Here is a 27879-nt window from a genome sequence, read left to right on the forward strand (position 1 = left end):
TATTCAGAAAGGCCCCACTGTTTACAGTGGAGATGGGATGTCTGAGATTCACAGCCCAATCTGTGTGGAATCTGCTGACAAGTCAGGGGCCACGGGAGGAAAATATCTGCAGTGGGAGGAGCCTCTTGTTACCTCTGGCACAAATGGGAGGACACCAGCAGTAAGCCTGGGGCATGGGCAGTAATTTGGCCAACACTGCAGATCAGCCTAATGTTGTGGTATTGATGTGGGTTGAAACAATCTTGGACACTTCGATACTACCCATGGAGGTATAACTGGAGAGAGATTAAGTCCCGCCCCCATTCATTTCAATGGCCCATGCTAGGCTAGCTACTTCAGCCAAAAAAGTTTGAAATTGACCGAAATTTAAGAAAGTGGTATTTCATGGGTCATGTGGTGTTTCATGGGTGTTTGTTTCCGGCACTAGCTAGAATTAGCCAATTAGGTTCCACGTTGCAGATGGAGACAATATAAGGTACAACGATGAAGATTGGATATTCCCTCTGAGGAAAAGAAGAGGTTCAGGAATGCGCTTCACCTACCTGCGTTATAGGTGAAAATGTATTCTATTGGTTAGGATAACATTTTGTGGATTGTGGTGAAGAAGATTGCCCCTTTAAATCAAATGCATGCATTGCCTAATCATGTCAATGTTGCAGGAAAGCAAGTCGTAGACATTTATTTTGTTCAAATCAAGGGGAGATAGGTTAGGCTACGTGATCCCAATGCTGCGTTGTCATAGCCTGGCAAGCCAAACTATACAGAAATGTATAGTCTGGGGTCGGACCATTCACAGAGCTGAAGCCTGTGGGTGGGATGAACCGGTGTCTTTCAAACTACTCTGCACGTAATAGACGTTCTTTAAAACAAATTACTTGAGTGCTTCTTTCTGCTCAACCTTAAAAAAAAAATGCCCAAGTCTAACTCTTCCAAAGCCGATTCAAACGAGCACGCTTTGTTTGCCTCATCCATCTTTCGTCATCTCAAGGACTCCGTACACAGATAGAGCGTTCTGATTGGACAGGCTGACTTGGTGCCGAACACAGGCTTGGCTTTAACGGTGCGACCCTAGACCATCCCGCTAGGCAAAAAATATGTGTTGCCGCTAGGGCGCGTCTAGATTTCTAGGCTAGCGTTGTCTACAGGTTGGAACTTCAGTCCATGCGTTTTAAAAATAGTTTTCATCTGCACACATCGAGTAGTAATTGGGTTTAGGTCAGTGCTTCACCTCCTAAATATATAGTCATACCTTGCCAACCCACACACAATGCAAATAATAGTAACCTAATATGGCAACATTTACTTTTTAAAATTTTATTTACCACAAAGCCAGATATAATTCAGGCGTTAAGTTAAGTATCGGTAGCTTTATCGAAGTAACCAGTCGTTTTATTTGTCGTATTCTAAAATGCTTAACCGACATGGACGCTCGTGCCCAACGTCATCTACCAATCTAAACTAGTGCTGGAAGTTGCAACCATGTAACACCATGTTTTCAAAAACGACCCCCTGATACTACCTGATTTGTTTTCTTCTGTCTAAGGCTACATTCATTTTAAAGTGTTTTATGTTGTATATGTGAATGTGTTGTTATTAAAGAGGAACTATGCAGGATTGGCGATTTCATCTCTGGTTTTGGTTTTGTTTTTCGTTTTCGCTCGTTTTATGCTTGCATATTTCTCTGCAGAGCTTCCCCGACAGCTTTAGCGTGTATATTTATACATATATAGGCTATATATAAATTGCAAGCGTGGTTCTTCTTGTTCCTTACGCGTCTCAGACTTCCAGATGTAAACAAGGAGCGATCGTCTCCTGCAGAAACTGCAAGGTTGCAATAGCGGATAGGGACACTGGGGGCGGGAGGAAATATTACTGTTTTCGATTAACCTGGTCAGTCAAGCAAAACAACGATTTCTGAGCGATTTTATGACTGAAAAAGTTGCATAGGGTCTCTTTAACTTTACGTTTATGTTAATAAAAATTCATTTAAAAAGTAGAAAGCATATTGTCCGCATTGCTGTATGTATCTGTACTTAATGCGCGTGCACCTGAATAATAGTGCTGCTTATGAATAGATCAGCTATAATCTAAATGTATATCTGTATCTTATCTGCTTCAAAGCTCAATTTGCATCATATGTTTCAGTGAAGTACCTAGGTCTGCTGGCCATGTCGAAGATCTTGAAAACTCATCCCAAATCTGTGCAGTCCCATAAAGACCTCATTCTGCAATGTCTTGATGACAAAGATGAGTCAATTCGCCTCAGGGCCCTGGATCTGCTCTATGGAATGGTATGTTATGTAGATCATAATAAATTGTCCAATCTTCTGGTACATTTTATCACCCAATACTGTTTATATTAGGTTATGTATGTATACATATATCTGTTCTCTTATTTTGATCAGGTGTCTAAGAAGAACTTAATGGAGATTGTGAAGAAACTCATGCTACATGTGGACAAGGCAGAAGGCACAACCTACAGAGATGAGCTACTCACAAAAATCATTGATATATGCAGCCAGAGCAACTACCAATACATCACAAATTTTGAATGGTTAGTAATAAATTCTGTTTGTATCCACCTTATTCCTTAAATTGGAAATCTGGCTGGTTTTCATCTTCCTGTTTACATTATAGCTTAGCGCATTCTCGGTACACTAACTAGAATATGCTTCAGAATATTTTTTAGAATGCTTTGGATAAAAGTGTCATAACCATATCCATTTTTGTACTGCAATGAACATGATTTCACTAATATTGTTTTTTCACTACAAAATAAACCTAGTATCTTCATCCAGTATACTACTGTGACAACCAGATGTTACGTTGCTGCCCCGCAGGTACATCAGCATTTTGGTGGAGCTCACAAGGCTCGAGGGTACTCGGCATGGCCACCTTATCGCCTCACAAATGCTTGATGTGGCAATTAGAGTTAAAGCCATCAGAGGCTTTGCTGTGGCACAGATGGCCACGCTCCTCGACAATGCCCACCTACTGACAGGAAACACGCAGCGCAACGGAATCTGTGAGGTGTTGTATGCAGCAGCTTGGATCTGCGGGGAATTTTCAGAGTATGTATAGCCTTTACTAAACACAGGATTGCAAACTTTTTGTGAAATTCTGTTAATTCTGTTAAGTCTTAAATGTCCGTAGCTTCTTTTTTGAAATAAGGGCATTTTTTTCTGAATCTCTGATTTGTTTTTCAGACATCTGGAAGACCCTAAACAAACTCTGGAGGCAATGCTCCGGCCAAAAGTGGCAACCCTGCCTGGGCACATCCAAGCTGTATATGTACAGAATGCAGCAAAGCTGTTTGCCACTGTGCTTAGGAGCCAAGAAAGTACACCAGACAACACGGCAGCCCAGGAGACAAGTCAACTCATGATAGACAGACTTCCACTGTTTGTGCAAAGTGCGAACCTGGAAGTGCAGGAGAGGGTAAGTCAGTCAGAATGGCTGATTCCTGCAAAGCCTAGATTAATCCCTTGATTGATCAAAGCAGTTTGAATTTACTTGTCAACTTGAAAGGTAGAGCCCATTGGACAAAACTTGTATATCAGTTTGCAACGGTATATGTCATGTTTTATCTGTAGTTTCTGTTGTGTTTTATATTAATTTCCTTAAGCCTTATCAATATCTCCTTTCGGCAGGCCTCGTGTATCTTGCAGTTGGTGAAGTACATACAGAAGTTGCAGCAGAAGGAGGTTGAAGTTGCTGAAGAGGTCACTGCTTTATTTGCAGGGGAGCTCAACCCAGTTGCCCCAAAAGCTCAGAAGAAAGTGCCTATTCCTGATGGGTGAGAAGGAGAACAACAAGCACACATTGTTTAGAACAAGCACCAAATGTACTACACTCTAGCCAAAGACTAGCTGCCTGATTATCTACATGCCTTGTTGTTCTTCACAGCCTGGACCTGGATGCCTGGATAAACGAACCTCCTTCAGAGAGTGAATCTGAAGATGAGAAGCCCAAAGCTGTTTTTGCAAAGGAAGAGCCAAAGCACACACGATCACGCCACAGTGAAGTGGATGAGAAAGAGCTGGCTCGGGTCAGTTGTTATCAGTCAGACATTTTTATTTAGAATTTTTAGTTTATGATATATATATTTTAGTAGTATTTTTGTCTAACCCAAAAAATTATATTTTGTCCAAACAGCGGAGGGAAGCCAGAAAGCAAGAGCAGGCCAATAATCCTTTCTATATTAAAGCCTCACCCTCATCACAGAAGGTATGAAAAAGGCATCACACAAATGTGACCCTGCAAGGCAAAACCAGTCGCTTTGTGCTCGATCCTATATTGAGTAAATCCACGATAAACAAACGTACGGGCTAAAATGTTGAATTTCGCTTAATTTGACCGTATACAGTCTACACTTTCATGTTGTGAAAACATTTCACAGAAAAACATACGTTTTGACTCTTAAACCCGATAAAGCGATAGCGATAGTTTTTGCAATACCCTCGATATACATCCCTGCTGAAAAAACCAGCCTGACCAGCTAAAGGTGGTTTGCTGGTTGACCAGCTTGTTAACCAGTTTATTTGACCACCCTTTGATGGTTAACCAGCTAGACCAGCAAAACTCTCGCGAAAACACACCTTCAGCTGGTTTACCCAGCTTATGATGGTAATTCAGCTGGTTTTGATTGTCGTACCACCTTAAGCTGGTCATTTTAGTTGGTGTTGCTGGTCTACATTGCTGGTTTTTACTGGCCACGCCAGCTTATGTTGGTTATTCTAGAAAACCAGCTTGACCATCTTTGTCAAGCTTGACAGGCTGGTCACCAGCATGACCATCTTAAACCAGTTGTATCCCAAACGACAGGCTGGTCACACCAGCACGACCAGCTTCCTCAGATGGTCACGCCAGCATGTCTAGCTGGTGGCCTAACCAGCTACACCAGCAAAGACCAGCAATAATAACTGTGTTTTGGGCAAAGACCAGCAAAGACCAGCTAAAACCAGCTACCAGCCTAAGCTGGTTTCTTGCTGTTTTTTTCAGCAGGGATATCATTGGAAAGTTTAATTTATGGCCGTTCATGTTAGCATAATAACTTAATTTTGTACATTTTACCAAAGCCACTGGTTTCGCCTTGCAGGGTCACAAATGAATACTAATTTTTTAAGAAGATAATGTTTATCCAGCTAGTTACATCTTTGGAAAATATAGTCCCCCACCACCCACACACGTGTACGCAGAAACTACAGGTGCCTTTTGTTTACTGTGTTTTCTGTTCCCAGATATATCAGGACGCACCAGGTGTGGAACACATTCCAGTGGTACAGATTGACCTCAGTGTGCCTCTTAAAGTTCCAGGTGAGTGATATCAGTGTTTCCCATTAATTGACTAGAAAGTGATGGCAAGATGAAGGCTACTTGGCTGCATAATAAGGTTTCCAATAATGTTTAGCACAGCACACGTTCAACGAATGAAGGAAAGCGGCTGCCTTGTCTCACAATAAACAGCAGGTGGAAATCCTGACACTCTTAACTTCATAGTGAATCATCAAATACCCCCTGATTTCAATGCCCATCAGTCCCCATATTTAGCCATATAGTCAAACCGTCCAAAAATGTAAAGAAATTCTATATCAAACTGAAAATCTGCTTTTGATAGCCTACTGGTATGCAGCTCCAAACGAAACACATATCTCACAATAAAACACACGTAAGAAACAAAGGCCTGTCTTGAATACAAGCCTGTCCATAATTTGAGGATTTGTGGTACATAGATACATAGATACATACATACATACATGCACACATCCATCCATCCATCCATCCATCCATACCCATACATACATACACACATTTAGAGTAGTGAGCTCAGTAGGAGCACACACACGCACACCCGGAGCAGTGGGCAGCCCTTGATCCGGCACCTAGGCATCAGTTGGGGGTAAGGTGCCTTGCTGAGTGGATTGCTCCAGGGGGGTCCATTCGGACTGTCACTCTGATTTGATTACTTACACTCTCATTTTCTCTCTTATTGTCAGGGATGCCCTTATCAGACCAGTACGTGAAAATGGAAGAAGATCGTCGACAGAAGGAGAAAGATGAGAAGAAGAAAAAAGAGAAAAAAAGAAAGAGGGAGAAGCGTGCGCGGGGGAGGCATGGGGACTCCGGCCCGGAGAGTGAGGAGGACATCACCCCTGCCCATCAAGTGGACATCGTCACTGAGGAAATGCCGGAGGTAAGCAGTAAACACTTTGGGCTCCAGCTGGTTAATTATATATTTATTGTATACTTACTTCATATGTGCTCTAAAAAGGTTACCATCAAAGCATACGTTTCCATGCACACCATATGACGATATTATTATATTTGCGCATAAGTGATAAGTGATAAGTGAACACCTTATTCCAGCTGCCATAACCCGAATAAGCTCCTATTCTCAATACTAAAAACTGGAATAACACCCCTAGCTTCCATTTTACTGGAATATTGTGGCATCTAAACACATTACTTGGAAAATGCTCCCTTCGGAATATTAAATTCCATCTGCGCATGTTTGTGTTAGGAATTTTAGTAGCTTTCTTTGACGCACGGACTAGTGACAAGATGTGCACTTCTAGAGTGAAGACGAGGTCAATACCTTAACTTTTATATGTCAAAGTGTGAAAAACTCTGAATGCTGAAAAACTTATTCTCTATATTGCTATAACCAGAACATGGTCCTTATTCTGAATATGATGTGCATGTAAATGTTGTCATTGATTGAACTTTTGAAGATGGAAAATTCTGCACTTAAATGCCAGTGTCAACAAAGGATGGGCCTGACCGGAAAAGATGAATGTTATCCTAAGTTTGTCTTTGAAATCATTAATTGCTGTGTGGATTGTTGTTGTACCACCTGTGTTCTCCTTCTTTGTTCTATTACTGTTCCCTAGAATGCCTTACCCAGTGATGATGATGATAAAGACCCCAATGATCCTCACAAAGCTTTGGATATAGACCTGGACAAGTAGGTTTTCAGTATGCTTTCTCTAGTCCTGTTTGAATTTGGATTTCATTATTGGTCATAATGGGGAAAAATGGAAAATATGAAACCAGGATCCTGGAGTCAAGACTCGTAGATAGAATCAAGACTCGTAGATAGTTAACAATGATAATAACAACATTAACCTTTTTATGTTTGACATAACACACAAAGAGAGGTTAAAACATTTTCTGTTTATCCAAAATGAAGGCTACCAATAAAAGCTTAAAACAGAGAAATTAGCTTTGAATGCAAGTCAGTCACCATCTAGTTTTCTCTCTTTGTGCGGTTCTTTGTTTTTTTTTTATCTTTGAGTTGATTGAATGCGCTAGTCAGAGTACATAATACCTTTATATCTACAGAATGACCCCCTCTAATCGCTACAGTTCAGCACTGTAATGTCTATCCTATGTTGCTGTGTGATTCTTTTCTCTCATGCAAACACACACTTCTCTGCACGTCATGTTTTGGCAGTCTGGTGTCAGGAGTAGGCACCCGGTGAGTAGGTGATATCCCTACTGTAACTGTGCGTTCAGACCAAGACCGTCAAAAGTGTCAAAGTTGCTGGTGAAGCTCATAGCTCGACACTCAACCCAGTTCGGCGCCGAAAGCGTCAAAGCCATGACGTGAAACATTCGGACAAACCACAAGCAGCAATCCTGCGAGTTTGACATTCTGATTAGTTGACGCCGAACCGTGTCATAGCTCATTACCATAAAGTTAACTGAGGCTCAACTTTTTTTTGACGCCTGTGAAGCTCATGAAGCCACGCTCACGCCCAGAACGCTTTTGACGCCGGTAACGCCGACTCTCCATAGAAAATGAATGATTTCCGGCGCTCTTGACGCTTTTGGCGGTCTTGGTCTGAACGCACAGTAAGAGTGTGGGCTTACTGCAAGCTGCTGTTGTGCTATTTTAATGAACACCTAGACCCTAGACCTCCCTCCCCTCAGAGTGCAACTGATTTTGAGGTGCATTTATGTCACTTTTGCCTTCAATAGAATAGCCACCAAGCTTCCATCATATTAGCCAGAAATATTAAATGATGATTAAGTGATGACCCACAGAAGCTGTTTGGAATAAATTCCACAGCGCTTAACTTAATCCTGCTATTTTGATAGGTTTTCTGCTGAAAGTTAGTACATGGATGTGAATTGAGAGGTGGTACATCTATAGTGCTTCAGTCGTACGGAAGCATATTTAGTAGATATTAGTGCTGGATATTTGACGGGTCATATTGATTTATCGAGGAGTTGTTCTCACCAGCAGAATTGTGTATTATCTTGGTCTCAGGCCTTTAACAGATAGTGAGAAGCTACCTACCAGAACACACCGCTCTGCTGATGTCTTGAAAAGCCCTGAAGGGGATGGGGATGGAGTGAGCATCACAGCAGAACCCAAGAAGAAATCAAAGAAGGAAAAAAAAGAAAAGAAGAAAGTTAAAGACAAGGCAAGTTTAAGATATTTTGTAACACTAGGCAGCAAAAATTAGAGAAAAATGATATTTGATAGATTTGACGTACTGATTCCAAATGTATGTTGTTATTTTTACAGAGGCCCTATTACCAGTATGCTCATTTTCACAGTTCACTGTTCAATACGACACATTAGGCAACAATTTAATAGCACCAATCCTGCTAAATGAATACACAATTGAATCAACAGATCTGTTGATTAGTTTCAACATATACTGAATATCAACAGGGCTCTAGCAGGCTTTCTTCAGATTTATAAATCAGCCTTTATAAAAAGCACCTTTTTTATGTGTTAACACATTGAAAGCAATAAATGATGTATTTACCAGAGGGTGTAAGATAGTGATTTTTGGATTATGCGCAAGACCACTAGCCTGATAAACCAGCCTAAATGGATTGGATGTCTAATTTAGTCTGGCCTCGATCAATGGATACAACGGAACATTGTTGATGAGCACAACCCGTTGTCTTTCAAACCGTGTCTGTGCCTATAGGCCAACGCTCCCTCAAAACCCCGCCCCAGAGCCCTCTGCCCCGCCCGCGTTGATTCAAAACACATCTCTGCGTTGTGATTGGTTTAGTTGCCATCTGCCAGATTCAGGGCAGTGTTTTCAAAATGTTCAATGGTCCGAGGCCAGACCCAAATGCAGGCAAAACATTTTGCCGTCCAGCAGTTGGCGCTGGTTTTCCAGGCTACAAGACCACACCTTCTGCCAGACCCTGGGCACAAGGCTTAATAAAAGTGAACTGCATGGCGCAACATTCGAGGATAAGAATAAGCTTTGCACCAGAATAAGAATAACTTAATTGCACTTTAATTATGGATCTGTTTGGAGAATATTTTGGTTTAAAAACAAATGCTGACACAGAATGATTTCCATTGGTTTTATCAAGCTATTTTTTGTTTCTGAATCTCTGTCTTGTATGTGATAATGTTATCTGCCTACTGTATAATTCCACATGGTAGCTAAATTAGTCTTTGCATTATTTTCTGTAGAGGTCTGCAGAAGATAAGAAGACCAAAAAGAAACACAAGCATGAGCCTGAGGAAGAAGATGCTAGCATTCAGGAAGTTGACACATTGGAGAAAGAAGTCGATGAGACACAGTCTACTGAGCCTGTGCCTCCTTCAGCCTCTGCTGGGGTAAACATTTCAACAGTAGATTTAACTGATGGTGGTCATTGGTGGTTGGTCATAGCAGTTGTTGTCCAGGTGCACAATTTGTCTTAGTAGAAGTGACTGTTGATTTTAAACTTTATAAAACAGATAATTCTGAGCTTTGATTATGATTGACGTATATTCAAAGCGTTTGTACAACATTATGAAATCTTAAGCCAAATTCACTTCAAAGATTTGCAAGGAGACAAGCACAACTATCTTCAGAAAAACATATATATATGGTGAGAGAAGAAGTAGATTGCCAAACGAGTCAGTTTTAGAGCTCAAAGTGTAGAAATTATATAATCTAATGAACAATGTGAATGTGGTCAAACAAAGTTCAAGCTGCGTTTTGTTAAACAACATTACCACCTGGAACCCCCGTTCAAAAATGTTAATTTGCTCTGCTGGTCTGTCTGGAATGTATCCAATTCGATTCCGCTTCCCTCTTTTAGGCCGCAGATTTGGATTTCTGGCTCACAACTGACGCGGCTCCCTCTGGTACACAGGTGAAGTTCTCCATTTATGTCTGTGGTATCACATACAGTGTTGGTAACATCCATGTGCATGTGTAACATTCAATTGAAGGGCAAATGGTTTTTGCAATGTGCTGGTCTGGAGTACTTGTGCGTGGGGTGAACTCTCAAACGTGACCCATTCACTTATGCTTGCTCTGTTAGGTGATGCTGAAAGTTGTTTGTTTTGAGGATTGTTTAAGACAAAATTGTGATCCTTTGATTATGTCAGCCTTAAAAATCATTAATTAGAAAAGAACACATTACTTTTCATAAGTTATGTTTTTCACAATTGTTTCATGCCTTGTGCAATGTACTTATTGAGTACCATGTTTAGTTTGTGTAACTAATGACATTGTTATTTATAGATGCTTTTCAGCTGTTTAAGAGTGATGTGATGATTAAAGGTGCATGTTTCTTCCTAGGAGGCTGAAGCAGCAACCAACACTGAGACGCCTACGGATGCAGATCTTAGTGAGGTCAAAGACACGGAGCCAGAAGAGACGGTAAGCGATGATGTTACCATGACAAAAGTGCATTGAATCATCAATTCAGTCAGCATTTCTTCCTTTTCATTGTGTAGCACGCAGACACAAATATTTATCTGCCTGCACTTTGGCAACGGTCCGTGTATGCTTCGTTCATTTGATATTCAATTAAGAACCAAAAATCAAAAAATCAAAAAAATGACTTGATATTTCATTATTTGTTTATGAATGTGATACGAAGAACAAAATAACGCTTTGTTTTTCAGACTTTTGATTTTGTGGTCAGATCAAAAGTAGAACATTTAAAAAACGGACTCAGGGCTAACTGATTTTGATATTTCTTTTTTTCCGATTGCTGTGACCTGGAAGTCAATTCAAAGTCATTTTCTTGGTCTTCAGTGCTCAGTGTTGACTCTGGCTTGTTGCTAGCTTTAGCGACTTTTGGCAATTTTAGCGACAGAAAATATTGTCTGGCAAACCAGAAACTGCGCGACTTTGCGCAACTCAGTTTCATTGTTGAATCGTCAGAAAATCATCTCCCTTCTCGTGCCTGTTTTCTTGAACATTGCATTCGCCCAAATCGTTGCTCCATGATTATAGAAGTAGCCTAATGATTAGTCTGTATAGCCTATACTATCAGGCCATGTTATTGCATGGAAGTTGGCTACAGTGGGTTGACACACTGAGGACGGCTTGACGCCGAAACGCGTCTGTTTTTTAGGCATGGTGCTGCCTACAATAAAGAATAAAAAGACAACGAACTAGTGAGTGCGGTTCTTTTGCACATTGGAATTCCCTAGAAGTGGCCACTTAATTCACGCACATTGAACTGTACTACAACTTATCGCCGCGAGGTGGCAGTTTAAGTCCGCTGTAGCTAGTGCCCTATATGTGGCCACTTCTAGGGAATTCCAAACCCACTGTAGCCAACTTCCATGCAATAACATGGCCTGATAGTATAGGCTACTACAGACTAACTTCGATATCGAAGGCTTTGATGCATCAGTTAAAGATTTGTATGTCTGCTTTTCCCCAACTACTGGTTTCTTTGCGCATGCTCGCGTTGCTCACAACAGCTTCAGGAGTTTTCTGTGCCATCACTAGCCTACACTAGCCTACAACCACTCGGACGAAGACATGTGAAATATAGGCTGCTATTTTAGCAAAAAGTGGACCACAACTTCATTCACAAGCAGAGCAAACAATTCAAATTAGAAAAACCTAGATTGTCAGCTGAGGGGACGTTTAAATAGCCTATAGCCTAACCATAGTCTTTAGGTTAAATTGTGTATAGCCTACAGTATGGTAAAGTTAGCCTATATTCGGACTGGTCTGACAGAAGCAGCTGCTGGAAGACAATAAATAATTTCCGGGGTCACAATCGGAAAAAAAATAAATATCAAAATCAATTTTGTCCCTAAGTCATTTTTTCAAATGTTCTACTTTTGATCTGACCACGAAATCGAAAGTCTGAAAAACAACGCGTTAATTGCTTCTTCGTATCACATTCATAAACACATAATGAAATAACAAGTCATTCTTGTATTTTTTGATTTCTGATTCTCAATTGAATATCAAATGAACGAAGCATACACGGACCGGCAACCAATCAGCCCTGTGTGCATAGTGTTTGGAAGGTCATTTTTTAAAATAAGGCCTTTTGTTCAAGTGCTTGGACACTTTTTTGGGGTTCAGGCATCTAGTTCACCACCATTTCTCACTACAGTAATGTATAGATATCTCATTGGTCTTTCTTTAGGATGGTTAATATGCTTTCAAACAGTTGGATCCTCTATATTTCTATGTGTGTAAGCATTTTGTATTTTTATTAGAAATCCAAGCATAAGAAAAAGAAGGTGAAAAAGGAAAAAGAGGAGCTGGAGAAAAAGAAGAAGAAAAAGAGACATCATCACCACCGTAGTGATAGAGGGGAAGCCGAATCTGTACAGAATGGTACCATGGAGGAGGATGACGAGGAACCCCTTCCGGTCAGAATTTGTCTAGATCATTTATTTTAGAAGAAGTTGTTCTCACCATGGACTAGTTGAGGAACAAAAAGTACAGTATAATAGTCTGTGGGCCCTATTTTGAAGATCTGAAACGGATGGTTAGTGGCGAAAAGCTTAGGGGTGTGTCCAGTTCATATTAGGAGTGGTTTTGTTCGTCGGGCACATCAAACGTCGGGTACATTGTTCAAAAAGGATGTTCTTCAGTTTCTTAATCAATCTTGGGTGTGTTTTTGGGCATTACATCTTCTCAACTTTATCGGTATTTTGCCAGAGCACATTTGAAGGAATCTACTTGAATGCAAGCCTGTGTATAGAACACAGGGATTCCATTAAACTGCTTTACTGAAACTTGTTTGTGGCTATATGCATTCTGCACACGCCTATCATTTGAACTCAAAGGCAAAGTGAAACCATCATCACCACGGTTTCATAGGCAAACAGTTGTACACAGTTATTTACGTTCACTATTGATTGACAAGGGGTTAGAATCGAAAACGTAGCCTGGAAAAATCAACCAAATAATGTTTGTAAAGCTATCATGTAAGGCTATTTATCCAGCAGAAGAAGTTGTTTGGAACTGCTTGCATCTTGTGATTTTCTTGGTCAGTGGCTTAAAGGGGACACTTCACTGATTAGCATTAGCCTTTGTATCTTTAGAAAACCAGTGATGTTTTTGAATGGTTGTGCATCATTCCCTCAGTCTACCTTGAGATGGGAGAAATACGGATTTCAATGTTGGACTTCCTGCTTTCAATGATGTAAAAATGATGCAAAATTTCAGTGTGAGATAAGAATAAACTTCACAATAAGAATAAGCTTTGCGCTGTGTTTCTGATCAAAATAGAGCCCTTAGACTTGCAGTTGACAAGTGGTTGTAGTCTTAGTATGTGACAACATAGATATTAGAAAATGTATAGTCCTAAATTGATCTGAATGGCATTGGAACTATTGAATTTGTTCTTGCATATATGTAGTTTACTAACTAATTAAGAACCAGAAACAGTATGTAGGCCAGAACAAGAGGTGAACATACTGCTATAGTAAGAAATGTATGCCCGAAAGTAATTAAAAGTTGATCTCATGTTTTTACAGCCTATGTCGAATTATGGTCTGCTTGCTGAGAACGCCTACATTAAAATGGTAAGTGTACTGCAAATGAGTTTCATCATAAGGCCAAGGGGAATAGGGTGTGTTTTAATTTGCTCTGCTTAGTTCTATTATGAGGAATGAAGTCAGCCAGGGGTTATATTTTCCATATTTAATATATATTTTTATTTTCATAGTGGACGATGAATTAATATGGTGGATGGAGGAGGGTCATGTAACAGTTTTTCTCTAAATTATAGAGCAAGTCTAGAGGTTTCACAAAGCTACTTAGAAATGTTGTATACCTATCATTTGTGTAAATATCCACATTCTATGTTACCTACCTTCCAAATGTGTCTTTCAAAGATGAAGCAGGATACCGATCAGGTAATGGCACTGCCAAGTAGAAAGCCGTTTTCCTGGTGTGTTTGTTTGGATCTGTCTGAAGAAACTTCCACTTGACCTGATATGCATGTGAAATTGATATTCTTTGGGATAATAAAACAAATCACTCTTCCTTTCCATTGGGTACTTGCTTGCTTGTGCAGTGATACAGTGATGCATTGTGTGTGTGTGTTCCGATTTTTACGTGAATTCTCATACATAGGTGTATGACATCCAAGGCAATCTGCAAGATGGCAGTCAGGTAGTCGTCTCAATCATCTTTCAAAACATGAGCACCAGCTTCCTCAAATCAATGGAGTTCAATGTCTTAGATTCTCTCAACTCTAAACTCCAAAGACCAGAGGGTGCAACTCCACATGATGGTCTTACTGTCCCATTTCAACTCCCACCAGGTAAAGTTGACATGGACACGAAATGTTTGCATGTCATGCTGACAAATGTAAAGTGACCACTGGAGAGTATTTTAACAGCTGTTTTTCTCACCTTTTGCAGGGGTTTCAAATGAGGCCCGCTTTGTTTTTTCTGTGCAAAGCATAGTGATGCCTCAGAAACTCAAAGGAACCCTTACCTTCATAGTAAAGGTGAGATTTTACATTTTTCAGTATTGAATGCTTAGGCCTAGACAGTTATTTTTTCCCTGTTGTTATCATCTGTTTCTGATCATTTTGTCAACTTACCTTACTTTATTAGTTTTTATTTATTAAATGTATAATGCCTCCTTCTGCATATCCATTTGCAGACAGATGACTCCTCCACTCATGAAAAACTGGACTTCAAACTGCACTTTACCTGCACATCATATCTGATCACTACACCATGTTACAGGTAAGATGAGAGTTACCTTAGTCTCTTCTATCTTTACTTCATCCTTTATTCCTTTATCTGTGCGCATGTGTTTTTGGATTATGTTATGAATGTGGAATTCCATTTTTTTTGGAATTTGTAATGTGTTGGGATTATTATTATTATTATTATTATCATTATTATTATTATTGTTGTTGTTGTTGTTGTTGTTGTTACAATTGTTATTTTGTTTAGTAGGCTAATTTTTATCATGACAACCTATATTTCTTTACAAAATATGTATACAGTAAGACTGTGTTATGTTGTGTTATGTTGACATGCATATAAATATATTATACAATATTTTTTTGCTGATTTCAGTGATGCATATGCAAAACTACTGGAGTCAGGCGACCTGAAAAGCAGCTCTCTGAAGTTGGAGGGGGTGACTATGCCCTTTCACCATTTGCTGGCACGGGTCTGCTTTCATCACCACTTTTCTGGTAAATCTGAGCAAAATGTCATGGCAAATTTTATACAGCGGGGAGTATTTGAACCCATGCTAAAGTTGACTAAAAAGAGGAATATAAAATCATCTTTTGGAAATTGAGCCTTAATTTAAAAAATGAGTAAAAATCCAGCCTTTAAAAAAATTGGTGTCCTTAAAGGTGGGATATTTACAAATTTCTTTCAAATTAAGGCATTAAGATCGATTTCCAAAAGATGATTTTATATTCCTCTTTTTAGTCAACTTTAGCATGGGTTCAAATACTTATTCTCCCCACTGTATGTGTAATATGTGGGGTAAGATGAGCCTGGCTGTGGGGCAAGTTGGGCTAACACAATTTCAAGTAAAACCGTGTTTGAAGAAAAGAAATCAGGGTACTCGCAGGGTCTTAAAAGCATTGAAAAAAGAGAAAATGACACTGGTCACACTACACTAAAACGACATCAGCTCTTGAACGTTGCCGCTTGGGAAATAGTATATTTTACTAGCCACTGTGTGTGGTATAGATGCTGAAAATTGTTAGATATTTGTGTTAACGCATTTACATGTAACATGATGTTCAATTTTTTGTCTTTCTTTCAAAAGTTGTGGAGAGGATCGATTCCTGTGCTTCCATGTACAGCAGGTCAATTCAGGGTCACCATGTCTGTCTGCTGGTTAAAACCGTGAGTTTTGGTTTTGGTGTCTCATACAGTAACTACACCAAAGATTATTTAGAAACAAGAGGGGCATAAGGGGCATAATGAACAGTTGTTTTTAAAATAATTGTTCCTACATTTCTGCCATGTAACAACAAATCTATACACATAATCTCTGTCACACACACACAAAGACAGAGTGAGACAGAGATATATAGATGATACATTTAAACATTAATACTGAACTGAATATGAACAAATATACAGCCATAACAGTATTGAGGACCTAACTGATGAACTCTTGTCCTTTTCTATCAGGCTGCTGAGACGGTGTCAATTGATGCCAAATGTGATGAGTTGATGCTGCTGGAAAATGTGCTGGAAGAGATCAAGCAGACCTTCAGTCAGAGCTGATTGAATTGAAAGTTACTGATGCTCTATTCCCCTCTCCACCTGGTTCTATCTGTCAGATAATTTCAAGTTGTCTATAGCACATGCATACACACACTTATCCTCAACCCATGAATCTGTTTTTATTATTTCTTCAGTTGTGATTTGTGATTACTTGTTAATGTCACTTCCTTCTTTCACAAATTGTAGTTGGCAGATCTTAATCAACATTTGCAAGGCTATAAAGCAGTCAACCTGTCCTGTCAAAAACATTCCTGTCTTTTGCTCTGAAACCAATTTCTTTCCATCACTTTAATATCCGATTGTGTTCATGGGCATTGTGCATATGTTATTTGTTCTCTGTATGATGCCATCTTACCAGTGGCTCTTGTATGATGAACCGTTGTTGTTTGCATTTATTTTATATTGCGTTTGTGTTTGCCACTTGCTTTGTTGTTTTCCTCCAGTCTTTTTGAGCCTTTCTCTCTCTTTACATTAAACATTAGCATGCACAGCCCTCCTCATCTTTGGTCGTGTGTGGTTTCTTCACATGCTAGCACAGACATAACAAATGAGGTGGTATAAAGAAATAAGTAAACATAGCCACTAGCTGCAAATATGGGCTTCAAGAAGTTTGTACAAATGGAGACTGTCCAAAAGGACCCTTAATCATATCTAATTTTAGGACTCTCAAACAGAAATAGTAGTGACTTTAATAGTTGTAATGTCATTGATAGCCAATTCATGTAGTTCCATTTGTTTTACAGTTTTTTTTGATTGCTTTGACCTGGTTGAAGAATCTGGTGACCTCTCAGTCTTCATCATCACTCTCTCAGCAGACCAAAAGACACCTCTTGCGAATGAGTTAACCCACTGTCATTGTTTTGACACACTTCCCGCACCCTTTTGCAAATCAGTTAACGCAGATGTCATTCAAGCAGTCCAAACTCCATTGCCTTAGCTGTGGTAACCAAACAGAAACTATGGGGCAATTGCTCTGTCGCTAGTTTGGAGTTTAACACGGGTTTAAACTCGGTGGTGACGCAAGAAGTCACGTGACGACTTAAGCTCCATTGCTGTGTCATATGCACCTGTGGTTTAACCTGCTGCTGCGTTTTACCTTGATCTCAATTGCTGTGTCTTCAAGGAAATTCAAATCACCCACTAGAGGGCGCATTTTTTGCGTGTTAGTCTAATCTCGGAAGGGACATGGTTTTACGATAGACTAAACCATAGTTTGCAGAATAGCTAGATAGGTGACAGTTTACGCTTCATAAACCGACACATACACACACACTGTTGGCTAGTTTGGACTTATTACACAGTAGGCTACAAGATAGCAGTTGCTTAAGTTGGCAAATGCCAAACTAAAAATGTACAAAGAACGAGTAGGCCTATTCGTAAAATAGCCTAACGCACGGTAGATCGTACCATCAACCCTCGATTATGGTCTTTATTTAGGCTACTTAGGCTGCGCAAAGCATTTATTTGAGGCAGACTTCCAGGCAGGAACTTTTGTTACGTGCGTTTTATTGTGAGACCAGAGAGACATGCGTTTTGTTAGCGGCACCAGGCTATTAAAAGTAGTTTTCAGTTTAGTTTGGGGTTTAATTTACTTTTGGACTGTTTGGTGATGTTGCTAAATGTAGAGACTGATGGGCACTGAAATATTAGGCTATTATATTTGAAGGTTCACTATTAAGTTTCATGTTGTTGAAACGGATTTCCACCCGCTGTTCGCGGGAGGCGCTTTCATTCATTCAATGACTGAATAGAATAGAATAGAATAGAATAGAATAGATACTTTTTTGATCCCGTGAGGGAAATTCGTTCCTCTGCATGTAACCCAATTTAACCGAATTAGTGAACACACACAGCACACACACAGTGAGGTGAATCACACACTAACCCAGAGCAGTGAGCTGCCTGCCCAACCAGCTCGGGGAGCAGTGAGGGGTTAGGTGCCTTGCTCAAGGGCACTTCAGCCGTGGTGGACTGGTCGGGGATCGAACCGGCAACCCTCCGCTTACCCCCCTGTGCGCTGTGAAACCTTATGTGTAACATAGATTGAGGATTTTTTTTTTAAACATAAAAGGTACATTCTAATTTGACCATGCTATGCAGTTAACCGAAATGGTTAGTCTCCACAGTAAGCCCCTTCTTCTAGCCTATTTGAGCTGCAGCAACGAGTTATAATGCATACAGCCGGCCATCTCGCGGCAACATTGCGAATGCGTTAACTCAAACCATTTGAGCGTTTAGAGCTGTAGGCTAGGTGAACATCAGAAACGGCTATATATTATATAAAAAGAATGTTTTTACTTAGGAATATGATTTGAAAACGTCTGCCCCTATCCGACACACTAACATGCATTTCACAGGCATTAAAGACAGTTGTGACATTATAGCCTACACCGCACAGATGCATTTTGCCTCGTGTAGGCCTGTTTAGACTGACAAAATACGTACACTGTTAAATATTACTGTGATTTCACAATACCTTATGGTATTATTTCACAGTAAATTACTGTACTCAAACATTTACTGTAAAATCACAGTAGCTCTATCACATTACAGCACCTTGTTGTGAAATTTGAATTGCACTTGAACCGCACAGCATTGTGGGGCGATTTCTAACGTTCACCCCTCCCACCCGCACCTGCCACCCTCAACTGAATTTTCAACTCAGCCGTCCACCAGTGACTTCAATCATCACTTTTCTGCATGTGTAAGCTGTACAAACTCTGCCATCATATCCAAGGTAAGAAGTACAGTGCTTTTGTATGTTATTTAGAAACGGGAATTTAATTTTAAAAAATATATTGGTGTTATACTGTAATGTTTACCAAAACCTGTTGTGTTAGAAGTGGCTGGCTAGCCATTAGCTAGCGAGCTAAGAATCGCTAACATTTGCAGAGTTAGCTTTTTCAATAGCTAACTTCACCATTATGTGCAATATCTGGAATGGTAGTTAATATCATATCCAACAATACGTCTGTGTAAGATGTCGTTGTGAATGTAGTTTTAGTTTGAATGAAATATCAGGCGCAAGTAACGTTTACGTTAGCTATCTTTAAAGTGGCTGATTGTAGCCATGCAGGCTAACATCAGCTAAGTTAACATTGCAGACACAGATGAGAGTTGTTAACGTTACTTTCCTAACTAACGTGACTTTTAAGAATTGTCATGGGACATAGGCTTAGGTAGATAACTTAATTTAAATTTGATATACAGTCGTGCCGATACAAAGGGAAAGAGGACCAGTAAAACTAATGAATGTAGTAATTTATCTCCCACCTTAACCTTAACTAAACTGCAGTTTAGTATGGCCATTGTCATTAACAGACGTGTCAAGGATGTGAATGGGGGTATGATGCACTTTAGGTTGTGAAGGGTAGTGTTTGGCTTCATGTTCTTCATTTCATAGCCCTTATTTATCCCTTGTTTGATATACCTAATCTCCGCCGAACTATGTGTTTATTTAAAATGCATATGAGTGTAGTAGTGCTTCAGTGATGATCTTTTTATCTTCTGTGTGTTTTGCAACTTATTAATCTTAGTCTCCCTCTGTTCCCTCTGTTTACAGACATTGCATTGTGAGGACTGGTGCCCTAGGAACACTGAGCGCATTCTCGAAAATTCCAAATTTGTGCCACTTCCATACGAAGACAGCCCAGAATAATGTAGGCCCGGCCCTGCACACATTCACATACAAAAAATTTACAGAATTACACATTATAGCATTATGATGTGTGCATTTATTTGTACGTTTATCCCCTCTCTTCCTTGTCTGTTTGTTGTTATGATTGTGTAGTGGGCTCCATCAACCATCCCGGGTAAAATCGGTCTGTCCTGATTGCACTACTTGCTAATTGATGACGTCTAGAAGCCATAGCTGCTTCCCTCAACGTGGCGTAAGTGTTAATGTGTTTTGAATGTATTTATTGGTACCATTGTGAGTGCTCTACTGTGAATGAATGCAGCTACTTAAAATACTATACTCTTGAAATATCCATGTTTACCATTGTGTTGGTGGTAATGTAAAGTGTTGTGAATATCTGCCAAACTGATCATATTCATTATTTCAAGTGTATTGTATAGAATGCATACTTATGTTAAATCCTATCTTTTATTGACAGAGCCCTCACAAATAAACTGATACCAATTAACATACAGTAGATGGTGATGGTGGTGGTGGTGGCAAGGGTGCCTTCACAAGGTAATTATAATATCTGTTTGTACATTTCATTGACTTGTCTTATTTATTTTTTAATGCTTCATTTTTTTTTAATCTTGCTCAACAATGACAAGGTGTATGACAATTGCTGTTTTATTGTTTAGGTGCCATGTCACAATCTCAGTGTGGAGCCAAAGGCTGCTATTGCAAGTCAGATGGGGGACGATCGATGTAAGGCATCAGAAAGGTGGTGTACGTACAAAGGCTGGAGCTGCTGGAGACAGTGTTGCACTTAGGTATGATATCACACAGATATACTATTGCTCAGAACTGTGGGGTCACTTTGAAATATCCTTCCTATCAAAAGAAAAGCACCCGACATCTGCATTACTTATACTGTAACTATTGCATCTGACTTATAGGTTGCTAATGTGGGTATTTTTTTTATTTGTCACAAAAGATTACTAGTTTGAGTAGTTTGTATTAGTTATATTCATGGACAGGGCCTATTGTACTCTTTTACAGATACTTGATTTACTGCCGAAGGTACCATCAGAGCACCACCCTACTCCTGCAGGACCAGAAGAGGACGGACAGGGGGCCAACATTTTTTAACACTCTGACCATGGACTATTTAAACCATTGAGGTAACGCAGACGTCTGATCCCACTTGGCTAAAACAGAAGCCTGAGGAGGAGTTTCTTTCCTCATGCCATTCGCATCCTGAGCACACATACTACATTACATGGACTTGCCATACTGCACTTACACACTGCACTATGTACCCCCTGACTCATTCCGTGTCAAATCAGACAAGGTTATGCTGCACCGTCTCAGGCCTGTACAATATTTTTTTGTTCAATCCTATGTCTTCATATTATAATGTTTGTATGGCCTGCTCAATGATTTTCATTGAAAAGTGTTCATTAAAAGTTCAAATGGTATTTTCTTTGTTGTTGCTTTTATTGACCAGATCCAAAACATGTTGGTATAGGTCAGGTAAATCACTAATCAAATGTTCAAATGTACAATATCTTTCACTGTAAATTCACAGCAAATTGCTGGCTACTGAGTTGCATTACTTTTACAGTAAAAATGAAAATATACAGTATGATATTGTGATTATACACAACATGATACTGTAAATTTACTCCAAATTGCTGGCTACTAAATTGCATGACTTTTACAGTAAAAATTAAAATGTACGGTATGGTATTGTGATTATACACAACATGATGCTGTAAATTCACAGCAAATTGCTGGCTACTGAGTTGCATGACTTTTACAGTAAAACATGAAATTCACAGTAATTTACTGTGAGATAGTACCGGTAAATTACTGTGAAAGTCATGCAATTAGTAGCCAGCAATTTACAGTAAATTCACAGTGAAACATTTTACAGTGTAGCCTAGTCCCATAGTCAGGGGGCCAATTCTGAAAAGGGCTTCCGTTAAGACTTTTGCGGACATGTTTTGGTACAAGCGGTCAACCTATTTTTTTAGTTAGAAGACACCCATAGGTAAGATATTATGGTGGTTGTCAAGCAATTTTTTTTTTTTTTTGACTTGTGCAAGCAATTTCAGGCCAATTTTTTGGTTTCCTGCTCAACATGACATGCCAACGATAAATGTTGAATATCTCCACAACCACAAGGACCATATAGATAAAAATGGTATGGAATGAAAGCTAACACTCGTGGGATGTCTGCTGAAGTGTCAGAATTAACATTTATTGTACAGTATAAGAGACAACAGACCTAGAACATGAAAAAAACAATCTCCGCCTAAAGAGAACCAGTTTTCAAAGTGAATATCAGATTGGAAACATAACATAGCATTCCAAAACCTCTATCAATCAGTACCCCAATCTATGGGAATGAGTCAAGCCAAGTTTAAAGCTTGTAGGAAGAGACAGTGCACTGCTGCACATGTTGTAATACTTTAATGTTATGGCGAAAATGTAGAACTGTATATGGTGGTCTATGGTGCTATTTGACTTCATTAATGTACCAGGTTGTGACAATTATGTTTAATGGACATATCACTATATTTATCAATTCTACCCAAACATAACTGCTCTCTCAGTTCTTTACGATTAGAGGTTAGTAACTAGTTAGTAGTAATAACTTTGTAATAGTCGTATGGCAAAGGTATTTTTCCCCATCCAAGCAGTGGTGCTCGGCTATAGGCAGCCAACAGAAGAAGGGACATGAAGGATGGCATGCTTTCCCCCCAGCTTTTAACCACAGAGGTCAGGTGCTTGGAGCTTGGTGAGAACAGGTCAGGTGCTTGGAGCTGACGATATGAGGATGTGAGGAAAGTGGAAGTCAGTGCAGTACCAGGCAGTGTCGATGTCCCTGACCAGGACTCAGACTGAGCACATGGACATGGTCCCTGGGTACCTTCTGTTGGCTGCCTACCTGAGCACCACTGCTTGGCTGCACTGTAAAACCCGGGAAGTTAACTTAAGTGTAAATAAGTCATTCAGCTCAGTTATTTCTATGTGTGTAGTTTGTGTTGGGATAACTTTAAGGAGTCAAGTAAACTACTGTATACTCATTTTATTCACCTAATTTCTTGAGTAAAATACAGTCATGTCTGAAAGTGTTGGCACCCATGTTAAAGTTGACTAAAAAGAGGAATATAAAATCATCTTTTGGAAATTGATATTAATGTCTTAAGTAATAAAAGTAGAAAATGTCCAACCTTTAAGGACACCAACTTTCTATGTGAATGAATAATGTATCATAAACAAATAAATGTATTGGCACCCCTATGTAACCCTATGGGAATTTAACACAAAGGGTTAACATAGGGGCAGGCAAATTTTTAAAGGCCACTTATTTCATGGATCCAGGATACTATGCATCCTGATAAAGTTCCCTTGACCTTTGGAACTAAAATAGCCCCACATCATCACACACCCTTCACCATAACTAGAGATTGGCATGGTGTTTTGTTCAGTTGGCCTATTAGCTGGTTTGATTTGCATTGAGCTCAATGAGCATCAAACAGGCTAATAGGCTAACTGAACAAAACTGAACAAAACACCATGCCAATCTCTAGGTATGGTGAAGGGTGTGTGATGATGTGGGGCAATTTTAGTTCTAAAGACCAATGGAACTTTATCAGGATGCATAGTATCCTGGATCCATGAAATAAGTTAACTTAAGTGTAAATAAGTCATTCAGCTCAGTTATTTCTGTGTGTGTAGTTTGTGTTGGGATAACTTTAAGGAGTCAAGTAAACTACTGTATACTCATTTTATTCACCTAATTTCTTGAGTAAAATACAGTCATGGCTGAAAGTGTTGGCACCCATGTTAAAGTTGACTAAAAAGAGGAATATAAAATCATCTTTTGGAAATTGATATTAATGTCTTAAGTAATAAAAGTAGAAAATGTCCAACCTTTAAGGACACCAACTTTCTATGTGAATGAATAATGTATCATAAACAAATAAATGTATTGGCACCCCTATGTAACCCTATGGGAATTCAACACAAAGGGTTAACATAGGGGCAGGCAAATTTTTAAAGGCCACTTATTTCATGGATCCAGGATACTATGCATCCTGATAAAGTTCCCTTGACCTTTGGAACTAAAATAGCCCCACATCATCACACACCCTTCACCATAACTAGAGATTGGCATGGTGTTTTGTTCAGTTGGCCTATTAGCTGGTTTGATTTGCATTGAGCTCAATGAGCATCAAACAGGCTAATAGGCTAACTGAACAAAACTGAACAAAACACCATGCCAATCTCTAGGTATGGTGAAGGGTGTGTGATGATGTGGGGCAATTTTAGTTCTAAAGACCAATGGAACTTTATCAGGATGCATAGTATCCTGGATCCATGAAATAAGTTAACTTAAGTGTAAATAAGTCATTCAACTCAGTTATTTCTGTGTGTGTAGTTTGTGTTGGGATAACTTTAAGGAGTCAAGTAAACTACTGTATACTCATTTTATTCACCTAATTTCTTGAGTAAAATACAGTCATGGCTGAAAGTGTTGGCACCCATGTTAAAGTTGACTAAAAAGAGGAATATAAAATCATCTTTTGGAAATTGATATTAATGTCTTAAGTAATAAAAGTAGAAAATGTCCAACCTTTAAGGACACCAACTTTCTATGTGAATGAATAATGTATCATAAACAAATAAATGTATTGGCACCCCTATGTAACCCTATGGGAATTTAACACAAAGGGTTAACATAGGGGCAGGCACATTTTTAAAGGCCACTTATTTCATGGATCCAGGATACTATGCATCCTGATAAAGTTCCCTTGACCTTTGGAACTAAAATAGCCCCACATCATCACACACCCTTCACCATAACTAGAGATTGGCATGGTGTTTTGTTCAGTTGGCCTATTAGCTGGTTTGATTTGCATTGAGCTCAATGAGCATCAAACAGGCTAATAGGCTAACTGAACAAAACTGAACAAAACACCATGCCAATCTCTAGGTATGGTGAAGGGTGTGTGATGATGTGGGGCAATTTTAGTTCTAAAGACCAATGGAACTTTATCAGGATGCATAGTATCCTGGATCCATGAAATAAGTGGCCTTTACAAATAAAAATCTGCCTGCCTGCCTGAGAACATAGGGTTAACATAGGGGTGCCAATACTTATGACCCCAGTCTTTTAAGGAAGAACATTTATTTATTCATGATACACTCATTGCATGGGGTGCCAACACTTTCAGCCATGACTGTATATGCCACTCATTTCAATTAAGTAATCATGGCAAGAAGTATATTCACAATAAGAAATGGCTGACCACACATTACATTTCCCAGAATGTCACCGTCCATAGTATTCTTAACACATTATCACATATTAATCTTGACTGAAATTGAATCTTAAATGTAATAGTTAAACTATATTTACGGCTATACTATAGCTGTTATGTTATTGTGTTATTTACATTGACACCACACACCATCAAGCAGATGACTATCCACAACAGACTTGGCCTGTGGGCTGATTTTAAAATCTTAGATCATGTGTAATGCTTCTGACAGACGTAATGATAATCTGAAGATACAGTATATCATGATGGCCAGTACTGCCATGGTGATAAATATTATGTTTCACAATTACCCTCATTCTGCAGTAATCCTATTCATTTAATAGAAATTTAAACCTATAAAAAAATCCTGAAATCTTTACTCCTGAAGCTCATATCCTGCCCATAAGAGGGGTAATATAGTTACTCAATGTAAACATGCATAATGTGTCTGTATCTCCCCAAGAGACAATACAGACAGACAATAGGAGGCTCAATCACACCATTGGGATACTCAACTTTGTGACACTTTCAAGTGACTATAGGTCAAAGTCAAATTGGGAAACGCAATCAACTTTGCATTAGGCCAAGTAAAAGTGCACTTCATAATGTTCTTTATATTTTGAGAATGGGCTTCTCCTTAATGGTATATCTGACCATATTCTGAAAATCATCAACACAATATTTTTGCCCATCACCTGGTAAACAGTAAGAAGCCACAATTAACAGCTAAGAGAACAAATACTTATTAGAAAATCAAAGAAGCATTTACCCATAATCCATAGAAAATGATAGCTCACACATTGAGTACATTGCATTTTTTCGTGTGTAGGCCTACATAATTCTTACTTGTCATGATAATTCACTCAAGTTGTTATTAGGTGAATAAAATTAGTGTAGTTTACTTGACTCCTTTAAGTTATCCCAACACAAAATGCAATACATACTGTACAATATACTAATAACTCCAGTTGAATGACTTATTTACACTCAAATTAAATGAGTTGCCAAACTCAAATGTCAAGGCATCCGGTTTACTCAAATAATTTCAGATAAGTTACAGTAGCTTCCCAGGCTTTACAGTACTCAAATAATTTAAGTTCAGCTAACTTCCCGGGTTTTACAGGGGAAAAACATACCTTTGCCATACGACTATAACAAAGTTGTTATTGCTAACTAGTTACTATCCCCTAACCCTAAAGAAGTGAGAGCAGTTATGTTTGGATTGAATGAATAACTATAGTAATATGTCCATTAAATATAATTTGTGTCACAACCTGGTTTAAGTTAAATAGCACTATACACCACCATCTACAATTCTACATTTTCATTGTAACATTTAAATATTATAACTTGTGCAGCATTGCATGTCTCTCCCTACAAGCTTTTAACTTCATCTTCACAACCACCCTGATATCTTACCTATTTGTGTCTTCTAACAAAAAAAAAGTAGGGTGACACTGACAGCTTGAACCAAAACATGTCTGCAAAAGTCTTAACGGAAGCCCTTTTCAGAATTGGCCCCCTGACACAACAGTGGCCCTTGTGGTGTGATACTCTTGTGGTATTTATTGATCATTATTTTTTAATGATCATGCTTGCACACAAGTTGGATTATATTGCACATTTGCCCAAGATTACAGTAGGTAACATGGAAGAAAAAGGAAGCACTTTGGGGGGAAAATCCGCTTTTTCCATTTTTAAGAATATAGTGTTAAAATGGACAAAATAACATTTTCTAAGCTGACAACCTGTCTAGAACTCATGTTGAGGGGTTAAATATCAATACTGGATAGGTTGTATGCTTGTACCAAAAAGTGTCCGACAAAGTTTTAATATCAGTTTTGGCCCCCTGACTACCACATCGATTCGTAAAGGCTGGAATGCGTACGGAGCCATGGAATGTGGGTTTAGTGCCCAGCATAATTTGTCCATATAGTTGGGCTGAAGTGTGGCGATTAATAGGCTTATTTTTGCTCCTCCGTGTAATGTTCTATTTAATTTGTGACAATTGATTGACTGACTGATTAAATGTTATAAATAACATACTTGATAAGATTTCAGATTCAGATTCCACAAAAGTAGCCTTGACTATTTCATGATATATTTCAACATTATTTGCGTTTTATTAAAATGTAGCCTACTTTACATTTCCAAAGTGTTTTGGCACTTAGAGCGCATTTAGCCACAAGAGTCATAAAAAGTATCCCGTCAAAATCCTGAAATGCGTTAAGACTGTTGAATTACGACTGCATCTGCTGGGGTAAAACTCGAAACAGCGCACTTCCGGCTTCCAGGCAGTTTAACCCAGTTTAACTAGGAACCAGCTGATCCTGTCTCATTTGTGACACAGCAATCACGTTAAACTTAGTGCGCAGCTGCGTGTTAAACTCCAAAACCTCCGTTTTAAGGAGCACGGTTTTAAATCGTAGCACAGCTAGCGCAATGCTAACTGACAGAGCAATTGGCCC

At 39.1% G+C, this 27879-nt stretch overlaps 1 protein-coding gene and 1 long non-coding RNA gene across 3 annotated transcripts in view; both read left to right on the top strand.

Moving 5' to 3' along the window:
• ap3d1 (adaptor related protein complex 3 subunit delta 1) overlaps positions 1–16959 on the top strand; it is a 30846-nt gene extending 13887 nt beyond the window's left edge. The window contains exons 12-34 of one of the 2 annotated variants that reach the window (XM_062555275.1): positions 2146–2291; positions 2406–2554; positions 2841–3071; positions 3207–3438; positions 3651–3796; positions 3907–4048; positions 4156–4227; positions 5241–5316; positions 5997–6193; positions 6891–6964; positions 7454–7477; positions 8273–8429; positions 9452–9598; positions 10069–10122; positions 10554–10634; positions 12449–12604; positions 13718–13765; positions 14319–14508; positions 14609–14697; positions 14856–14941; positions 15281–15402; positions 15993–16072; positions 16364–16959. In XM_062555275.1, coding sequence (XP_062411259.1) covers positions 2146–2291; positions 2406–2554; positions 2841–3071; positions 3207–3438; positions 3651–3796; positions 3907–4048; positions 4156–4227; positions 5241–5316; positions 5997–6193; positions 6891–6964; positions 7454–7477; positions 8273–8429; positions 9452–9598; positions 10069–10122; positions 10554–10634; positions 12449–12604; positions 13718–13765; positions 14319–14508; positions 14609–14697; positions 14856–14941; positions 15281–15402; positions 15993–16072; positions 16364–16459 — 2795 coding nt within the window. In that variant the 3' untranslated portion in view covers positions 16460–16959. The remainder of the gene's footprint in view (positions 1–2145; positions 2292–2405; positions 2555–2840; positions 3072–3206; positions 3439–3650; positions 3797–3906; positions 4049–4155; positions 4228–5240; positions 5317–5996; positions 6194–6890; positions 6965–7453; positions 7478–8272; positions 8430–9451; positions 9599–10068; positions 10123–10553; positions 10635–12448; positions 12605–13717; positions 13766–14318; positions 14509–14608; positions 14698–14855; positions 14942–15280; positions 15403–15992; positions 16073–16363) is intronic. The other variant, XM_062555276.1, reaches the window with a different exon arrangement.
• Positions 16960–20617: 3658 nt separating this feature from the next.
• LOC134102770 (uncharacterized) lies at positions 20618–21556 on the top strand. Its single transcript, XR_009941549.1, has 3 exons — positions 20618–20654; positions 20777–20908; positions 21138–21556. It is a non-coding gene; the product is annotated as an uncharacterized LOC134102770 (long non-coding RNA).
• Positions 21557–27879: the final 6323 nt, after the last annotated feature.

The sequence above is a fragment of the Sardina pilchardus genome, chromosome 15, assembly GCF_963854185.1.
Source record: "Sardina pilchardus chromosome 15, fSarPil1.1, whole genome shotgun sequence".
Lineage (NCBI taxonomy): Eukaryota > Metazoa > Chordata > Actinopteri > Clupeiformes > Clupeidae > Sardina > Sardina pilchardus.